Raw genomic sequence first — 18,991 nt, 5'->3', positions numbered from 1 at the left:
CAAAAAACTAAATATTTCATTCTCATGTGAACTAATCATATTCACCAATGTACAAAATTACAATTAAAGCAAAGACAATTCACTACAAATAAGAGAGCATTGCGAGCAACAAAATATTGTCCATATTCTTTAGCCCCTAATAATTGTCTTTTTTTTTTATTTCAATTTAAAATTTTGGTAAGGACAATGTTTAATATTTTTAGGGCAATAAATATTTCATTTATAATAATTATAAAAAAACATTGTGTGGAAATAACTGTTATCAGGGACGCCTTTAAAATTTGTAGGGACGACTTTTGTCGTTCTTAAAATATTTTTTATTTTCTTAATAATTACTGTTTATGCATATTAATTGTTGCTTTTCGAATAGTGATTATTTTATATTTCATCTCGTTTGTACTAGATAATTATTTAATTTGGTACTTTATTTGAAGTGTTTGTTGTATTGATACACATTGATGATAATGTTTTGTTAGTCTGCTGGAGGAGCTAGGTTCACTTTTATTCATGGTTATAGACATGTTATATTGTTGCTTTTCTGCTATAGGACATTAAAGCAACAAATATAATAATACTGAATTAGCATTTAGAAATGGAGAGCCTTCTGTGTCTGGCTTTTGATTCATTTTTAAGATGAGGTTTGTTTTGTTGACCTCTTTCTCTACCAACTAATGGATTATATTAAGCTAAGTTTCTTTTTTGGTGTATGTTTGTGTGAAATTAAAGTTCTGCAATAATTTTGTAGTATCAAGTTCTTAGAGTTGATTTCTGAGCTAATAGGTTCTGCAATAATAGTCTCCATCTCCACCCTTTTGTTGATTGTCAAAACTGCTTTAGTGTATACAAATTGCCTCTTTTACAACTCTAATTAATTTAATTCTCAGGGTTGCATTGTCCTGGAGGTAGTTTTTTTCCCTCTTATTTTATCACTGGGATTGTAACTTTATCCTTGTTAATGCTCTTCTTCTTTCCTATGAGTTCTTCTTCTTGTACTAATTGATTTATTAGGGGTTGGCTATATGTGTTATTTTTTATTAGAATTAAGTAACAGCGTGAGCTTTGTAAGCTTTAATTTATAAATAAATAGATGTGAATTTCTCGTAAGTTAGATTTAACTACTGAGTTTGTACAATATTAATATCGTGGCAGATGGGCTTTAGGCCCATGAAACGAAAAAGTTCTACTTGATTTGGTGGGGTGCGCCAGGCCCAAGCGATAGTGCAAAGCTTAGGCGACGCTTGAAAGTCCGAGTAGCAAGCTACTGGAATGGGCTTTCCCCCTCAAAAAATAAATTTAATATCGTGTGGGCCATTGGCCCACATATCAGATATTAAACTGATAAGAACAGATACTACACTTGATCTTAGCCAAAAGGCCGAGAAAGGTATGAATTGTACTAACATAGGAACTCTCATTTTATAGCTGTGTTTAAGAGCTCTTCTTAGTTTGTAACCAATGTGGGACTATTATATGGTTTTCTAAGTAGACCATAGGGAACTTGAACTAAAACCAAAAGTCTCAATTTTTTTTTCCTCGTAAGAAAGATAATTATTAAAAGCAGGTGAATACTGACACTTCAAAGGCATAATCAAAGTAAGCCATCAAAATCCCATTAACCAAGTCAAAGTGAATCTGAAGATCTAAATGAGCCCTTCAATGCCAATAATGCAGCTCCATAGGCAGCTTCAGTTTGAGTTGCTCGATTCACAGGCAAACCAAGCACTCTTTCTCTTATCTTAGTCCATTTGTCATTTTTCGAACCACCACCTGCTGTGAACACTTCATCTACCTTACTTGCTCCTAAATCCTTCAGCAAATTGTATGCTTTGGCCTAAAATAGCATAACACAATAAAATCAGGGTCAAGTTTTTTCTTATCTTTATGTTTAATAACTTTTACACATACCTCTATTCGCGCAATGGATTCAAGAATCCCGTGCAAGAATTCAACATCGCTTTCTGGTCGAGGATGTAGCCTGAACAAGAAAGAATGAAAGCAGCAATTGAAAAAATTTAGTACGACGAAAAAAGTAAAAAATTGAATAGCATACATGCTTTGCTTACCTAGGAGCCATTTTTGGATCTGCCACGGGAAATCTCTCACCAGCTGTTTTAAGAGGATAGTAGTCTAGAAGAGAGGATTCCATGGGATTAATTTGCTCACTAAGTTTCACCAATTGCTCATCAGTGAAAAGTTGTCTAAGAACAGCTCCACCAGTATTTGAAGCACCTCCAACGAGCCACTTATCGTCTAGACGATGACTATACACCCCAAAACGCGCATCATCAACCCTTGTAGTACTCATTAGTTTTATTGCAAGTGTTGACCCCAATGAAGTTACCTATATAAGAACTTGAAACATTTTAATTAGGAGCATACTCTTCACCATGAAACTTTTAAAACAAATGAAGAAAATTCTTACAGCTTTCCCTGGTTCCGTGGCTCGAGCAGCAAGGAAGGCCGCTATACTATCAGTAGTTCCTGCACATACAGAACAATCTTTTGCAAAGCCTGCAAAGATAATTTATACAAGAACATTGTGTTAAAACTCTATACTAAAATACTCATCTGCATAATTGTTATACTGATCTAATGAAACATACCAAATTGTGATATAATTTCTTCTTTTAAATGACCAATTGAAGTTCCAGGAGCTTTAACTGAAGGTAGAAGTTTAGAATAAGGCTGAGATAACAACCATGATGGATAAGCATCAAGCTCGGGATCATATCCGACCTACGAAACAGACAACATTGAAATTTAATGAACTGAAAATTAAGTAAAATGCAAATGACTTGTATAAGATTACCTTTAGAGCATTATTGTAGTCAGACACTCCCATTTTTCCATGGAGAAGCCACAGCAACCAATCTGCTTGATGTAACAAAACTGCAGATTTTTTGTTCGAACCAGCTTCTCTCTCCCACCAAGAAACAAGCTTGCACAAAGTAGAGGAACTCGAGCAAACGGTATGATTTTCCGGGGCAATAGACTTAACTGCAGGTAAAGCATCAGGGCAGCTCTCATTGTAGAGAAAAGGTCTCCATAATGGTTCTCCTGTATTGCTGCAGCATCGAATTTCGGTTTTCAAACTTAAATGCAATCTTGACATGAATAATTGAACATGACATTATCTATTAAGACATATTTACCTGTCTATAATAAGAGTAGTTGCAGAAGTCCCATCAATGGAAATGGCAGCTATAGTTTGGCGAAGATGAGAGGGAACATCTTCTAGCAACAAGAAGAGAGTTGTTTTCCATGACAGTGCCCAATCCATTGTTTCTTCACTCTTTCTAGTCAATGGAAATGTGGCCCTCAGTCATTATAGCAAAAGCAATTTGGAACTTTTAATATGTAATCCTTTGCAAAAACAAACACTGTACTAACAGTTATTAACTTGAAATTTTGTTTTCAAATTTGGCAAAATGAAACAATTCATATAATGACATCTCGTGTTCATTTCAAAACTCAAAATTCATGCTTTTTACATGGAAAAATAACATTAATTATCTAAAAATACTCAATTTCTTGTTCTTATAAAGTTATGCGAATTGAAGAGTGTAGTTTAATAAACACATCAAATTTCATAATTACTCCTAATTACACTCAATTACAATTATTAAAGGCACCCCAAATCACAAAAGAAGCTCAATTTCATACTAAACTCAAATAATGATTTGAGCTTAAAATAAATTCATACTTTTGAGATGAGAGTGAGTGTTACTGTTACCATATAGAGAGGGTACTCTCTCTTTCCCTCAGCATGAATTGTGCCTTGTTTATCAATGAGAGCAAATCGTGCACCAGATGTTCCAAAATCCATTCCAAGATAAAGCCTTTCCCCAACAGAAGAAGGACCCAATTTCAAATCAACTTTACTCCTGCCAATGCCATGACTCATTGCTCTGAATCTTGGTCCTAGCTTACTCACACCCAAGTTCTTAAAGGACCCAGTTTCTGAAACAGCATAATCATTCTGGGTTTTCAGTTTATTAAAAAAAAATTGAGAAAAGCTAAAGAAACACTAACATAACCCATCATATGAAATTTAAGAACCATGTTTAGGAGTGAATCTTAAGGTTGTTGTTGCATGGTTGTGAGTGGCAGTAAGCATTTCCCTTTGCTCCTTTTGCTCTCTCTCCCTCTCTCTCTCTCTCTCTCTAGCCTAGTCTTTGTTAAGATAAGTGGAAGAGAAGAATGGTTACATTTACATATTCTCTTTGTTATTTCTCACCACCCATGGAAATCTTGGAATATTTGTTACATTTATTTTTATTATTTGATTAAATAGTTCAAAGTCCTTTACTCCTTTATGAAAACTAATCCTTTAAGAAAACTAAGTTCAAAAATCATTTACAAATGGTTACAAAGTAGCTTTTACAAGACATATGGTTTATGTAAGACATGATAATTTTGTCTCTTTTTCCATAAAAAAATGGTAATAATTTTGTTACTATTATTAACTTGAATTTTTGTTATTGAGGGTTACAAACTTAGTAAATTTAATAGTTTACAGACATTCAACATAAAAATATTTACACAATATTTGGTAGAGAGCATAGAAGGATGGAGGAGAGATTGATTAAAGAATAAGGAGGAGAGATGGAGAGGAAGAAAATCTCCCTTTTTAAATTAGGGTGTGCAGATTGTCATCAAATTTAATTAACATCAACCGATCTAATAGAATCGATTATCTAATCATAATTAGATCGAATCAGATGTAAATTCTAAAAATTTAATTAGATCGGATTGGTTATTGGATGGGACATTCGATCCAATAAATAACTGAACCGAACTAATTAAATTATCATCCAATTATATTTATATATTCTTAAAATATATTTATTAATTTTATATATTTATTTATTTAATTTTAAAAAATAATATTAATTAATTATATTCTTAATATACACCTGCACACATAAGATTACATAAAAGAAATACATTTAAAATATCACGTATTATTTTCTTAAAAAAATTAAACTTAAGAGTAATTTATTTTATAATTTATATAATATTTGCATTTAGTGTATTTAACTTATCTATTAAGAGTTAAAATTTATGCTTATTAGTTTGGACTGGATTTGTATTGTTATATTTTGATTATGGCATCATAAGAATTAGAGTGATATTATTATGTATGTTAAATTTGTGTTTTATTATTATGAGAATTAGATTTGAAATTAGCTTTAAATGTATATATTTAATGAAATTTAGCTTAATAATTGGATGGATCAATTCAATCCAATAAAAAATCAGTTAATGCATTTAATAGTTGGAACTGATCCAATCGAATGCATCGATTTGATCAGATTGAAAGAGTTAACTCAATTCAATTGAATTGGATCAGATGAGAAAACTAAATATCCAATAAATAATTAGATTTGATCGGTTGAGTTCTAATCAAATACACAAATTTTAATCCCTTTAAAAGTGTGAGAATTTAATAAAAAGACAAAAAAAAAAAAAAATGTCTCTTCTATCCTTTAAAACATAACATATAATTATATTAAAAATTATAAAATAATAATTTCAATATTTATAATATTAATCATCCTATTTTTTATAACTTTACTCTCAATACTAAACAATGAGCAATTATTAGTTCTATCTCTCCTACTACTCATACTTTCTTAAACTATCTATTCATTATACTCTCCTTCCTACCAAACATAGCTTTAGATATGGGCTTTTAAGAGAAAATAAAATTAAAGCTTTACTTTTTTTTTGTTACTAATGGTTACAAACTTTGTTTATCTAGATCAAAATAAGTTGAGGAAATTATACTCTATACTTTTTTTATATTGTCCTCTTTTATTTTTACCCTTTTTTTTAAAGTCTATCATTTTTACCTCTTTTTTTAAACATTGTACCAATTTTGCTCCTGTCACTTCAAGATACTCTTCATGTGACTCTCTTATGTCAGAGTATTTTGGGTACAATATATATAAAAAGAGGTATGTTTCAAATAAATATAAAATTAGAGGTAAATTTAATTAATTGATTAATAAAATAGGCATTTTTCAACTTACCCCAAATAAGTTTTGATATTGATGGTTTTGAATTTGTGTTTCTATAATGTACTTTCTCTAAAATATAATAATTTTGTTACTTATAGTTTTTTCTAATATTTTTTTTTTATCTAAACTATTGTTTATTGATAGTTGCAAACTTGGGACACCAATATCATTACGAAGTGTTATTATTTTTGGTACAATTTAATATCATATCTCATATATTTTAATTTAAATTAGTTATTATAAAAATATATAAATAGAAATAGAAGTACAAAGTTTTGAGTTTGTAAGCGGTATATATACAACGACACATATAAAGCGCAAATTCTAGATTATTAAGTCTGAACAGAAACATGTAATATCGGTTACTTTCAAATTTTCTTTTAATAAATTCAAAATTAAAATTGTACTATATGTCAAATAAAAAAAATATTGACGAAACTAAAAGAAAATTACAGATTTATATAAATATTGGGTACTTATGCCGCTAAAAAAATTATTAAATTTATGTCACTTATAAACTCAAAACTTTAAATGCTCATTGCACTGTTTACTTTATGCAAGCATGCTAAGTAATTATATAAGGTAGCACTAATAGGATTACACACTACTAATTTTTAAAGGGATAATTGTTGCTATATTTTTAAACGCTACGCAAGTATACGCAATCAAGTAGTAAAATCTCACACAGGTGAGGTCGATCCCACAGGGAATTGGATTAAGTACCACTAAATTATACTTATGATTCTATTCGGTAAATCAAAAGTAATTATGGTTTAAAAACAGTAAAATTCGAAAGAAATTCAGAAAACTTAATAACACAGTTTAAAGTTGAGCAAGACGAGACAATAGGGAGGAGAATCCTGTTGTTGTTTACCCAAATTGTTAATGATTAATTACTATCCTATTCTTGGGGTGAATGACAGATTATAAAATAACCTAGCTCCTTTCAGATCTTCTAGATTCTAAACCACATGTTATCTAATTAATTCCTTAATTAAACTAACATGAAATCAGCATTAAGCAATAATCTACTCGTCACATAAGTCATGTAAATACTTTCGTTTCACATAGAACATCGATTATCTTAATTTTAGCATTCTCAATTCTCACTTTTCAGATTTTGAATTGAGATCATAAAGCATGCACAAGGTGATCAATCTTAAACATGAAATTAAACACAAATTAAGATAATTTCACACACACAAGAATTGAGGAATGGTAATTAAACATTAACTAGGAAAACATTAAACAACAATCATCATCCTCCCTAAATGGGAAATTTAGTTCAGAAACAAATCCATAACCATTCCTATAGCAATATTCAACATTAATAAATTAAAGAGGAATAAAGAAAAGAACTGTTTAAGGGTGAATTCTGGATCTTCACTTGAATCTCTACGCTCTTCCTGCCGCTCTCAGCTGTGTTTTAGGGTTCCAAATCGCTCTCCCTGAGTTCCAATCGCAGTTTTCTATTTATACTTGAAATTTAGGGTTCGATGGACGAAATTACCCCCGGTCCGTACGGGATCTCGCCGCGGCGACACTTCCTCTCGCCGCGGCGAGAATGTGCCAAATTCGCACTCTTCGCTTCTCGTATCTCGCCGCGGCGAGACTCTTCATCGCCGCGGCCAGATATGCAAAAACTCATAAAATGAAGTTTTTCTTCGGCTCAGCACGTTTTTCAGTGAATTTATGCACCCGAGACCTCTTTTACTCCAAAGAACCTGAAAACATAGAAAACAAGCGTAATTCCGTCCCAACACAGCTAAGAATGCACATAAATCGGATCCAAAACATAGGCTAAAAATAGCCTAACAAACTCCCCCAAACTGACTCTTTACTCGTCCCCGAGTAAACTAAGACTAAACTAAAAACTAAAAATGATAGCTGAACTTTCCAACAATTAAATTGTTACCACCACCTGCACAACTTCAATCCCTCAATAACCAGAATTTCAACTTGCCAACTCTAAGAACTAAGTTGAATGTGCAGTTTACAAGTAAGTAATTCATACAAACATAAAGCATCGCAATTCCCATCAATATCACAACTGTTCTAACTTTCCAACATCCCACTAACACATGATCAATAAGTTTGAATGACATACCTCTCTCCACTAATGTTGACAAATTTCTACCTGGAATCAATAGGTCTTTTTCGGTTAAAATCACATGGCTTAGGTACATGGGTAGATGAGAAGTCATTTAGGCTAAACTATACCATAAGCACTATTAACCAAGCAAGCCTAGACATTTATTTTGCTTTCTTTCCATATATCCCAAAAACAGAAATAAGAGATTGCAGTTTTTTTCTTGTGTGTGCACCTCATAATTTTCTTAACTTTTTTTTTTTTTTTTTTTTTTCAAGAAGACACATTTTTTTTCTCTTTTTTTTTTTTTTATAGGCACAACACACCATATTCTTATTATTTTTTTTCAATCTCTCATTCCTACACTTTATATATGTTTTTTCACTTACAGCACTTATCCCCCCCCAAACTTGCTTTAAGGCTTATGGCATAACAAAATATGTTCAGGGTGAAAAAGAGTTTAGAATAACGAATTCAGCTCCGTGAAGTGGTGAAAAATTTTAAAACAGGCTAAGGCTCAACTTTGGGTATACTAAGGAAAAATTTTTTTTTCAGGTAGGCTTGAAAGGCTCAATCGATCCAAAGAAAATTTGCCTAAATCATTTTCCAAACAAAAATCATCAAGGATTTCGCTTCAAGAGAGTATGTCAAACAAATTCTATTCCATGTTCAATGAATCATTCCACAATCCAAATAGAACACAAGTGATATGTGAGAATAGCCAATGTTTTAAACCTACATGAATCACTTCCTAGCACACATCCATTTCAATTCAAACAGTTGCAAGTCAAGCACACAGTTATATTTCAATCCATTGCACAAGTGAATAACAACAATTCAATCCATTTTTCAATTTAGCTATCACGCACAACTAAAAAAAACTAAAACAAATAAACGCGAAAAAATAGATTAAGTTCCCCCCCCCAAACTAAAATGCACAGTGTCCCCAATGTGTGAAAATAAACCAGGAGGAGAGAACTTACCTGAGCCCCTTAAAAGGGGTTTGGCGGCGGTGGCTGGTCATACGGGTTGAAACGGGGTGGCATGGGAAAATAGTTCGGATCATCCACACCGATGTTCATCCTCGTGACAAGGGTGTTCAATTGAGCCACCTGCTGCTCATCGAAGATACTCCTCTGTGCCATGTAATTTTGCATATGAATGTTCTGCTGAATCAGATAATTCAGCTGATTGTGAGTGTATTGCATGGCAGGGTCAAGAGGCCCGACAAGACGTGGTGGTTCGATTTCCTCACGTTCCTCTTCTTCTCTTGCCGGAGGACCTCCTTGAACTGGCGGTTGACCATGAGGGTGAGGAGGTTTGAAGCGCAGGACAGTCGCCAAAGTAATAGGACGCTGGGGCGGTACCTTTGTATCATATGAGTACTGTGGTACTCCATGTTTCTCACAGAGGTCAGTGATTATTCCAGCCAACCCCAGTCCTCCACCGGAAGATCCCTCAACCATAATATCAAAGGTTGTTCGAACAATATCCCCCACATTCAGATTATACCCTTTCATAATACCATAAACCCATTTAAGTCTGTCCATTTGAGCATCAGAAAAATGCTTGTTGGGGAGCATCCTTGCACTTACAAAGTATAGCCAAGCCTTGGCCACTGGATTGAGTTCACATCGGTATAATTGGTATGGTACCCCACTAAGCTCATGGAACCTAAGGCCAGGATACCCTAGAGTCTCAGCCATATCCACATAATTCGTACTTCTATTATAGAATTGTTGTTTCAATTGCTGTTCTTCATAGGTGAAAGTTCGGAGATCATAAAGGGCATGAATAGCTTCTACGGTAGCAGGCACTCTAACCCCCCTAACTCTAACTTTTCCCTCCTCTCTCTCAGGCCAGTTGGCTAAAAACTCCAAAGCTAGAGTTTGATTACCACGCTCAGTGACATCGACGAACTTAGTCCACTGCCTCTCTAGGATTTGATCCCTAATAGATGCAAAAGCAGGGGGAATATTGGCAGTTTGGCTTATGTTGACTATGTCTATCCCTCTATCTTCAATGAACGCCCTATCTTTCAATTTTAAAAACCTCTCTTGAGCCTCTACGTTGGCAAACCTAACTCTATCAAGGTTAGGGCGTCCCCTAGATGGGTTGGATGATGAAGCTCCCTCTTCATTGACCCTTGACCTTTTTGGACCCATAACTCCCAAATTTTTTTCTAACTTTCAAGATTTTTCAAAATTTTGACAGCACTTCCCCTTAAAAATTGACTTCCCGGGATTAAAATCCCTTTCAATTTAACCCAATGCTATTCACACAATCAATTTCAACAATGTATATAGCAAAAATCCCAAATATCCACCAAATAATTCAAAACTATCCAACAAATTCAGAAATTTTTCAATAAAAATTGGAATGGAAGTCTTAGAATCAATACCTCAATGAAAATCACTCTTTAGTCAACCTCCATTGATGAGAACCTTGAAGCTTTAGGGAAGAAGAAGATGAATAGTGATTTTTCTGAAATTTGGGTGAGGTTTAGGGATTTTGGAATGGATTTTTAAGTGGGAAATAGTGTTTAATGTGAGAAAGAAGGGTTTAGGATGATTGTTGATGAAAGTTTATGGTTAGATTTGATGAAAAAGGAGTTTGAATGGGATTAGATGAAGAAAAAATGGTGAGGAATGGTGTTTTCGGCTGGGAGAAGTTAGGGTTTGAGTGTGGGGTTTGATTTAAAATGTTAGGGAATTGGGGTTTAAAAAGGCCATCTGACCATTCTCGCCGCGGCGACCATGTAGCCTCGCCGCGGCGAGAACCCGTGTATTTATGGATCATTCTGGAAGTCGTATCTCGCCGCGGCGACCTGTAGCCTCGCCGCGGCGAGAATTCGTGGAAATCCTCCTGTTTCTGTAAGTTCAACCTCGCCGCGGCGGTATGTCCCCTCGCCGCGGCGAGAATTCTCGAAAATAGGCTGCTTTCTGTCAAACAATTCTGGCCGCGGCCAGACATTTCATGGCCGCGGCCACTGACCAAAAACCAAAAAATTTTTTTTTTTTTTTTTTTTTTTTTTTTTCAGTAACGAAACAGAATGAACATCAAGAAAAATAAAAGTAAACTTAAAAAGAGAGTTCAACTAAATCAAAAGAACACTTGGGTTGCCTCCCAATTAGCGCTAACTTTATCGTCGCTCAGCTAGACGTTGATTGAGATCTTCAAAGTGGCGCCAGAATCATGGCGGACTTGGTTTGATCAAATTGACCTCCCAAGTAGAGCTTTAATCGTTGTCCATTCACTTTGAAAGTATTAGGACTTTCACCTTTTAGTTCCACTGCTCCGTAGGGAAACACTTTGATCACCGTAAATGGCCCTGACCACCTTGATTTTAATTTACCAGGAAACAACTTTAGCCTTGAGTTAAAGAGTAGAACTTGTTGACCAGGTTGAAACTCTTTCGACTAGATTTACGTCGTGCCATCTCTTAGTTCTTTCCTTGTAAATCTTGGCGTTCTCATATGCTTCATTTCGAAATTCTTCCAACTCATCCAATCGTAGTAGTCTTTTACGCCGGCGGCTTTTAAGTCCATGTTTAGAGTTCTCATTGCCCAATAAGCTTTGTGTTCTAACTCCACCGGTAAATGACACGCCTTTCCAAACACCAACCGATATGGTGACATCCCGATTGGCGTCTTGAACGCTGTTCTATAAGCCCACAATGCGTCATCCAACTTTCTTGACCAATCTTTCCTTGATCTCTGCACCGTTTTCTCCAGAATCATCTTTATTTCCCGGTTAGAAATCTCAGCTTGGCCATTACTTTGCGGATGATAAGGTAGAGCTGTTCTATGACGAACACCATATCTCGAAAGGAGTGCTTCGAATTGTTTGTTGCAAAAGTGACTCCCTTCATCGCTTATGATTGCTCGGGGAGTTCCAAACCGAGTGAATATGTTCTTTTGAAGGAACCGAAGGACTGTTTTACCATCATTAGCTGGTGTGGCTGCAGCTTCCACCCATTTTGACACATAATCCACAGCTAATAGGATGTATAAATTGCTAAACGATGAAGGAAAAGGTCCCATAAAATCTATCCCCCATACATCAAACAATTCAACTTCCAAGATTCCTGTCAAAGGCATTTCGTTTCTCCTTGAGATGTTTCCTGTACGCTGACAACGATCACATGCCTTCACAAAAGTACTAGCATCTTTGAAGAGCGTTGGCCAAAAGAATCCACTTTGCAACACCTTGGCAGCTGTTCTAGTTCCACTGAAGTGTCCCCCACATGGTAAAGCATGACAGTGATTAAGAATAGAATACATCTCCTCTTCAGGCACACACCTTCTTATTATCTGATCTGCACAGTGCTTGTAGAGGATTGGCTCTTCCCAATAATAATGTTTCACCTCAGAAAAGAACTTCTTTAGTTGTTGACGAGATAGCTCAGGAGGAGTGATATTGGCAGCCAAGAAGTTAACATAATCAGCATACCATGGTACCATCAGACTTTCCCTCACACTAAAGAGTTGTTCATCGGGAAATTGTTCATTTATTTGTACCTCTTTTGTATTCTGACTTTCTTCCAGCTCTAGTCTTGACAAGTGATCTGCCACCAAGTTCTCAGTACCCTTTTTGTCTTTTATATCTAAATCAAATTCTTGCAAAAGAAGAACCCATCGAATCAGTCGTGGTTTGGCATCCTTCTTAGTCATCAAGTACTTGATTGCTGAATGATCTGTATACACTATCACTTTATTACCAATTAAGTAGGGTCGAAATTTGTCACAAGCAAATACTATGGCCAGCATCTCTTTTTCTGTAGTAGCGTAGTTTAGTTGGGCATCATTCAAGGTTTTGCTTGCGTAATAAATGGTTCTAAATACCTTGTCAACCCGTTGTCCCAAGACTGCTCCAATAGCATAATCACTTGCATCGCACATGATTTCAAAAGGTAGTTCCCAGTTTGGTGTAGTCACAATCGGTGCTGAGATTAACTTCTCCTTGAGAATTTGGAATGCTTCAAGACAATCTTTCCCAAATTCAAAAGGAACTCCACTAGCAAGAAGATTGGATAGCGGTTTGGCCACTTTGGAGAAATCTTTGATAAATCTTCTATAAAACCCGGCATGACCTAAAAAGCTTCGAACTCCCTTCACTGAAATTGGAGGAGGCAAGTTCTCAATTGTAGATACTTTGGCTCTATCAACCTCAATACCTTCTTTTGAGATTTTATGTCCCAGCACTATTCCTTCTGTAACCATGAAATGACACTTTTCCCAGTTCAGCACCAAATTAGAGTCTTCACATCTTGCTAAAACCAACTCCAAGTTACTCAGACATTGGTCAAACGATGAGCCAAACACTGAAAAATCATCCATGAACACCTCGATGCACTTTTCTATCAAATCAGAAAATATAGCCATCATACACCTCTGAAATGTTGCTGGAGCATTACATAGCCCAAATGGCATTCGTCGAAAAGCAAAAGTACCATATGGACATGTGAATGTTGTTTTCTCTTGATCCTCCGGTGCTATAGCTATTTGGTGATACCCTGAGTACCCATCAAGGAAACAATAGTACTCTTGTCCTGCCAACTTGTCTAACATCTGATCAATGAATGGGAGTGGAAAGTGATCTTTTCTTGTGGCCTTGTTGAGTTTTCGGTAGTCAATGCAAATTCTCCATCCCGTGACAGTTCTAGTTGGGATGAGTTCATTCTTCTCATTCTTCACCACCGTCATCCCTCCTTTCTTTGGGACCACTTGAACTGGACTCACCCATTTACTGTCTGAAATAGGATACGCTACCCCGGCATCTAACCACTTCAAAACTTCTTTTCTGACAACCTCCTTCATTGGTGGATTCAATCTACGTTGTGCATCAATGGTTGGTTTCACTCCTTCCTCCATTAAGATTCTATGCATTACAGTTGAAGGGCTGATCCCTTTAATATCTGCTAAAGTCCATCCAATGGCTTTTGAATGCTTCCTTAAAACCCGTAATAGCTTATCTGTCTCTACAGAAGATAGGGAAGAAGCCACAATAACAGGAAGTGTCTTATTTTCACCCAAATATTCATACCTGAGATGCTCTGGTAGGACTTTTAACTCTAGTTGAGGAGGCTTTTCAGTAGATGGGGTAGGCTTTGTTGGTATGACTCCTAACTCTTCGTAATACTTTCTATTCAGCGGTCCATAAGAATCGAGCCACATAGCATATTCAAAAGCTTCCTTACCATCTTGTTCTACCACCTCTTCTTGTACCAAAGTCAGATTAAGAGGATCTTCAGCATGTGTCTTTGTCTCCACCAACTGATCCACCACATCAATTGCAAAACAGTTGTCACTAGCTGTAGGATAGGTCATTGCTTTGAGTACATTAAATACAACTTCATCTCCTTGTACCCTTAGCTTTAACTCTCCTTTCTGAACATCAATTAGTGCTTTCCCTGTTGCCAAGAAAGGTCTCCCCAGAATGATAGGAACATTACTGTCTTCTTCCATATCCAGAACAATGAAATCGGTGGGAAGATGAACTTGTCCACCTTTACTAACACATCCTCAATGACTCCTCTAGGGTGAGCTAGCGATCGATCCGCCAATTGAAGAGTTACGGTAGTTGGCTTTGCTTCACCTAGCGCAATCTTTTGAACACCGACAAGGGCATTAAGTTAATACCGGCTCCCAAATCACATAGTGCATTTATCCCTTCAATTTTACCAATAGTACAAGGAATAGTGAAACTCCCCGGATCTCTCGAGTTTTGGAGGGAGTTTCTTCGTAGAATAGCGCTACACTCTTCGGTTAGAGCCTTTGTCTCATAGTCTTCCATCTTCCTCTTCTTTGACAAAATTTCCTTCATAAACTTCACATAACTTGGCATACGCTCTAGAGCTTCGACAAAAGGAATGTTAATGTGAAGTCTTTTGAAGACTTCTAGAAACTTGGTGAACTCGCTTGTCTAAGCTTGACTTTCTCGGCCTGCGAGGATATGGTATCTTTACATGATGATCAATACTAACCCGTGGAGACCGTTGTGGTGGTGTTGGGCTATCGGTAGCCTTCTCTCGCCGTCGGTGTTGGTTTTGGCACTGGTTGAGCATTTATTTCTACATCTACCTCAACTGGTTGTGGTAACTCAGGCCCATTATACTTCTTACCGCTCCTCAGGGTAATTGCCTTGCAGTTTTCTTTAGGATTAACTTCAGTGGTGCTAGGCAAATTTCCTTGAGGGCGGGTTGCTACCTGAGTTGCTAGCTGGCCCATCTGAGTCTGCAGGTCTTTAATTGAAGATCTAGTTTCGATCATGAATTGGAGCAAGAACTGGCTCCGCAAACTAGAACTTCCACCGCAGGATTGTTGCCGATTAAACCGTTGGTTCCGATTTCTTTGTTGATAGAACCCACTATTTCTTCGGTTGTTATTACGGTTGAACCCATAATTGTTGTTGTTGTTCGTGAAAAATTCCCAATGGCCTTAGCTTCATCCATTGGCAAATCATCCACATCTGCTTGGCACTCCGAAAAGTGATGACTTCCTCCACATAACTCACAAACAATTTGGGCTTGCTTAGCTTGCCCCGCAATGATTTTAGTCAATGCCTCAACTCCGAGCCGTTAACTTTGTGATGGCATCGACTTCTAACACACCAGCCTACTTTCTTGGATTGACTCCTTTCGGTTGGCCACTTCTGGTTGTTTAGAGCCATCTCCTCCAATAGATCATATGCCTCATTAGCACTCTTTCTCATAAAAGCTCCGCCAGCTGCTGCATCTATTAGAGTTCTAGTATTACCAACCAACCCGTTGTAGAAGTTGTGAACCAGCATCCACTTCTCTATACCATGATGGGGACACTTCCTGATCAGATCTTTAAACCTCTCCCAGGCCTCATGGAGAGATTCATTATCTTGTTGGCAGAAATTATTAATTTCTCCTCTCAGCCTTGCGTACTTCGCTGGAGGAAAGAACTTTGACAAGAATTTTGTTGCCAGATCATTCCATGTAGCAATAGAATTCGGTGGCAAAGAATTCAACCAACTCTTGGCTCGTTCTCTGAGAGAGAATGGAAACAACCTCAATCTAATGGCATCGTCGCTAACTCCATTAACTTTAAAAGTTTCACAAAGTTCCATGAAGTTAGAGAGATGCAAATTAGGATCTTCAGAAGGGAGACCACCAACCGAATCGAAGATCGCACCATTTGAAGGATGGCAGGTTTGATCTCGAAGTTGTTTGCATCCACTGCCGGTGGCCTAATACATGACTGCACTCCCGTCAGAGTAGGGAGAATGTAATCTCTCAAGCTTCGGCCATTAGCTTGATCTTCCACAGCGCCACCATTATTACCATTATTACGCCCATTGTTCCCAGCATTATTGTTCACATTGGCAGCCATGATTTCTGATGTTTCGGCGATTCTTTCGAAACTCTTTCTTGCCTCTTGTTCTTTCGATTCTTCCTGCAGGTTTTCTCAATTTCAGGATCAACTGGTAATATGACTGATTGTCCTTGACGGCGCATGCACTTAGGATTCCTGAGATAAATAAAAAAAATATTGCAAGAAAAAGGTTAGAAAAATCAGCAAGAGAAAATATACCAAAGTAGAAGTTAGTATAATTTTATGTAATATTAATCTTTAAACAATTCCCGGCAACGGCGCCAAAAACTTGTTGCTATATTTTTAAACGCTACGCAAGTATACGCAATCAAGTAGTAAAATCTCACACTGTGTGAGGTCGATCCCACAGGGAATTGGATTAAGTACCACTAAATTATACTTATGATTCTATTCGGTAAATCAAAAGTAATTATGGTTTAAAAACAGTAAAATTCGAAAGAAATTCAGAAAACTTAATAACACAGTTTAAAGTTGAGCAAGATGAGACAATAGGGAGGAGAATCCTGTTGTTGTTTACCCAAATTGTTAATGATTAATTACTATCCTATTCTTGGGGTGAATGACAGATTATAAAATAACCTAGCTCCTTTCAGATCTTCTAGATTCTAAACCACATGTTATCTAATTAATTCCTTAATTAAACTAACATGAAATCAGCATTAAGCAATAATCTACTCGTCACATAAGTCATGTAAATACTTTCGTTTCACATAGAACATCGATTATCTTAATTTTAGCATTCTCAATTCTCACTTTTCGCATTTTGAATTGAGATCATAAAGCATGCACAAGGTGATCAATCTTAAACATGAAATTAAACACAAATTAAGATAATTTCACACACACAAGAATTGAGGAATGGTAATTAAACATTAACTAGGAAAACATTAAACAACAATCATCATCCTCCCTAAATGGGAAATTTAGTTCAGAAACAAATCCATAACCATTCCTATAGCAATATTCAACATTAATAAATTAAAGAGGAATAAAGAAAAGAACTGTTTAAGGGTGAATTCTGGATCTTCACTTGAATCTCTACGCTCTTCCTGCCGCTCTCACCGTGTTTTGTGGTTCCAAATCGCTCTCCCTGAGTTCCAATCGCAGTTTTCTATTTATACTTGAAATTTAGGGTTCGATGGACGAAATTACCCCCGGTCCGTACGGGATCTCGCCGCGGCGACACTTCCTCTCGCCGCGGCGAGACTGTGCCAAATTCCCCGCCTCTTCGCTTCTCGTATCTCGCGCGCGCGAGACTCTTCATCGCGCGCGCCGGATATGCAAAAACTCATAAAATGAAGTTTTTCTTCGGCTCAGCACGTTTTTCAGTGAATTTATGCACCCGAGACCTCTTTTACTCCAAAGAACCTGAAAACATAGAAAACAAGCGTAATTCCGTCCCAACACAGCTAAGAATGCACATAAATCGGATCCAAAACATAGGCTAAAAATAGCCTAACAATAATTACACTACATACTGAAATTTTTAATTTTTTTTTACTTTTATACTGTGGATCAGAATTTTTTTCAAAAATACTGTGTACTGTGTTAAGTTTTCATTGTTGTTCTACTGTTGTTTTTTAGTTGTTCCACTGTTGTTTTTAGTTGTTCTGTTTTGTGTTCCACTGTTGTTTTATAAAAACACAGTATTTTTTAAAAAAATCCGCGTAACAATATTTTTGTAAAAATTAACCCAAATTTCAGTATTTTTTTGTAAGTTTCCCATTTTTAAAAGCAATGCTCTTTATATTATTCATGGAGAAGTTAAAAAGGTTAGAAATCATTAAACAATAAAAAACATTGTGAGTATTTTATTTTATTTGTTAATTTCAAATTGCTACTTAATATTATAGGTATAAAATATAAAATCAAATTTTCAACAACAAATAAATAATAATAATAAAATTAAATTTCTTTTTTTAAAATTAAAACTATTTTTTGCTAAAATTGTTAAAATAAGGGAAACTTGGCAATTTGTAATATTAGGGAAATTTACATGGTATACTAACTTTTGCCATTTTTTTACAAAAGTACTGTCAGGCGGTATTTTTTACTTTTTTACTGTATTTTTTTATAAGTTTCATACTGCAGTATACTATGTTAAGTTTTCACTAGTATTCTACTGGTGTTTTACTAGTGTTCTACTGTTGTTTTGAGTTATTCTGCTTTGTGTTTTACTGGTGTTTTATAAAAATACAGTATTTTTGAAAAAAAATTCGTACGGTAGTATTTTTGTAAAAGTTAACCCAAATTTCAGTATTTTTGTAAGTTTCCCTAATATTATGGGCTCTATATTACAAAGCCCATTTTGGGAAATGGAGTTTACAATTATGGGCTACGAAGTAAAAAGGTCCAGTGGGCCCCTTTTGTTTACGTGAGTTATTGCAATGTGTGTGATCAGCTTCCTTTTAGGCTGGCAACACAATCTAATTGATAGAGTAAGTACTTGTTTGGAATCTATTTTGTTCCTATTTATTTTTCTTTTTATGAATCTACTCTATACTTAAAAATAAAAA

The 18,991-nt window shown here is 35.8% G+C and overlaps 1 protein-coding gene and 2 non-coding genes across 4 annotated transcripts; 1 reads left to right on the top strand and 2 right to left on the bottom strand.

Annotated features, from left to right (window-relative positions):
* Positions 1-1,188: 1,188 nt before the first annotated feature.
* LOC115695959 (D-ribulose kinase) lies at positions 1,189-4,237 on the bottom strand. Of its 2 annotated transcripts, XM_030623067.2 has the most exons (9): positions 4,060-4,237; positions 3,734-3,960; positions 3,153-3,292; positions 2,810-3,065; positions 2,604-2,736; positions 2,423-2,511; positions 2,064-2,341; positions 1,906-1,975; positions 1,189-1,831 (listed from the first exon to the last, which is right to left on the bottom strand). In XM_030623067.2, the coding sequence occupies exons 1-9, from the start codon at positions 4,115-4,117 to the stop codon at positions 1,622-1,624; spliced, it is 1,461 nt and encodes a 486-aa protein (XP_030478927.2). In that variant the 5' UTR covers positions 4,118-4,237; the 3' UTR covers positions 1,189-1,621. The 2 variants fall into 2 exon arrangements, with proteins under 2 accessions (XP_030478927.2, XP_030478928.2); XM_030623068.2 differs by lacking the exon at positions 4,060-4,237 and having other exon boundaries at positions 3,153-3,296; positions 3,734-3,873.
* LOC115696012 (U2 spliceosomal RNA) lies at positions 1,193-1,388 on the bottom strand. The gene has a single exon (XR_004007614.2). It is a non-coding gene; the product is annotated as a U2 spliceosomal RNA (small nuclear RNA).
* Positions 4,238-15,913: 11,676 nt separating the features above from the next.
* On the top strand, positions 15,914-16,020 carry LOC115708430 (small nucleolar RNA R71). The gene has a single exon (XR_004009931.2). It is a non-coding gene; the product is annotated as a small nucleolar RNA R71 (small nucleolar RNA).
* Positions 16,021-18,991: the final 2,971 nt, after the last annotated feature.

The sequence above is a fragment of the Cannabis sativa genome, chromosome 6, assembly GCF_029168945.1.
Source record: "Cannabis sativa cultivar Pink pepper isolate KNU-18-1 chromosome 6, ASM2916894v1, whole genome shotgun sequence".
Taxonomy (NCBI): Eukaryota; Viridiplantae; Streptophyta; class Magnoliopsida; order Rosales; family Cannabaceae; genus Cannabis; species Cannabis sativa.
Note: the sequence above shows the minus strand (reverse complement) of the source record. Positions and strands in the feature narration are given on the sequence as shown.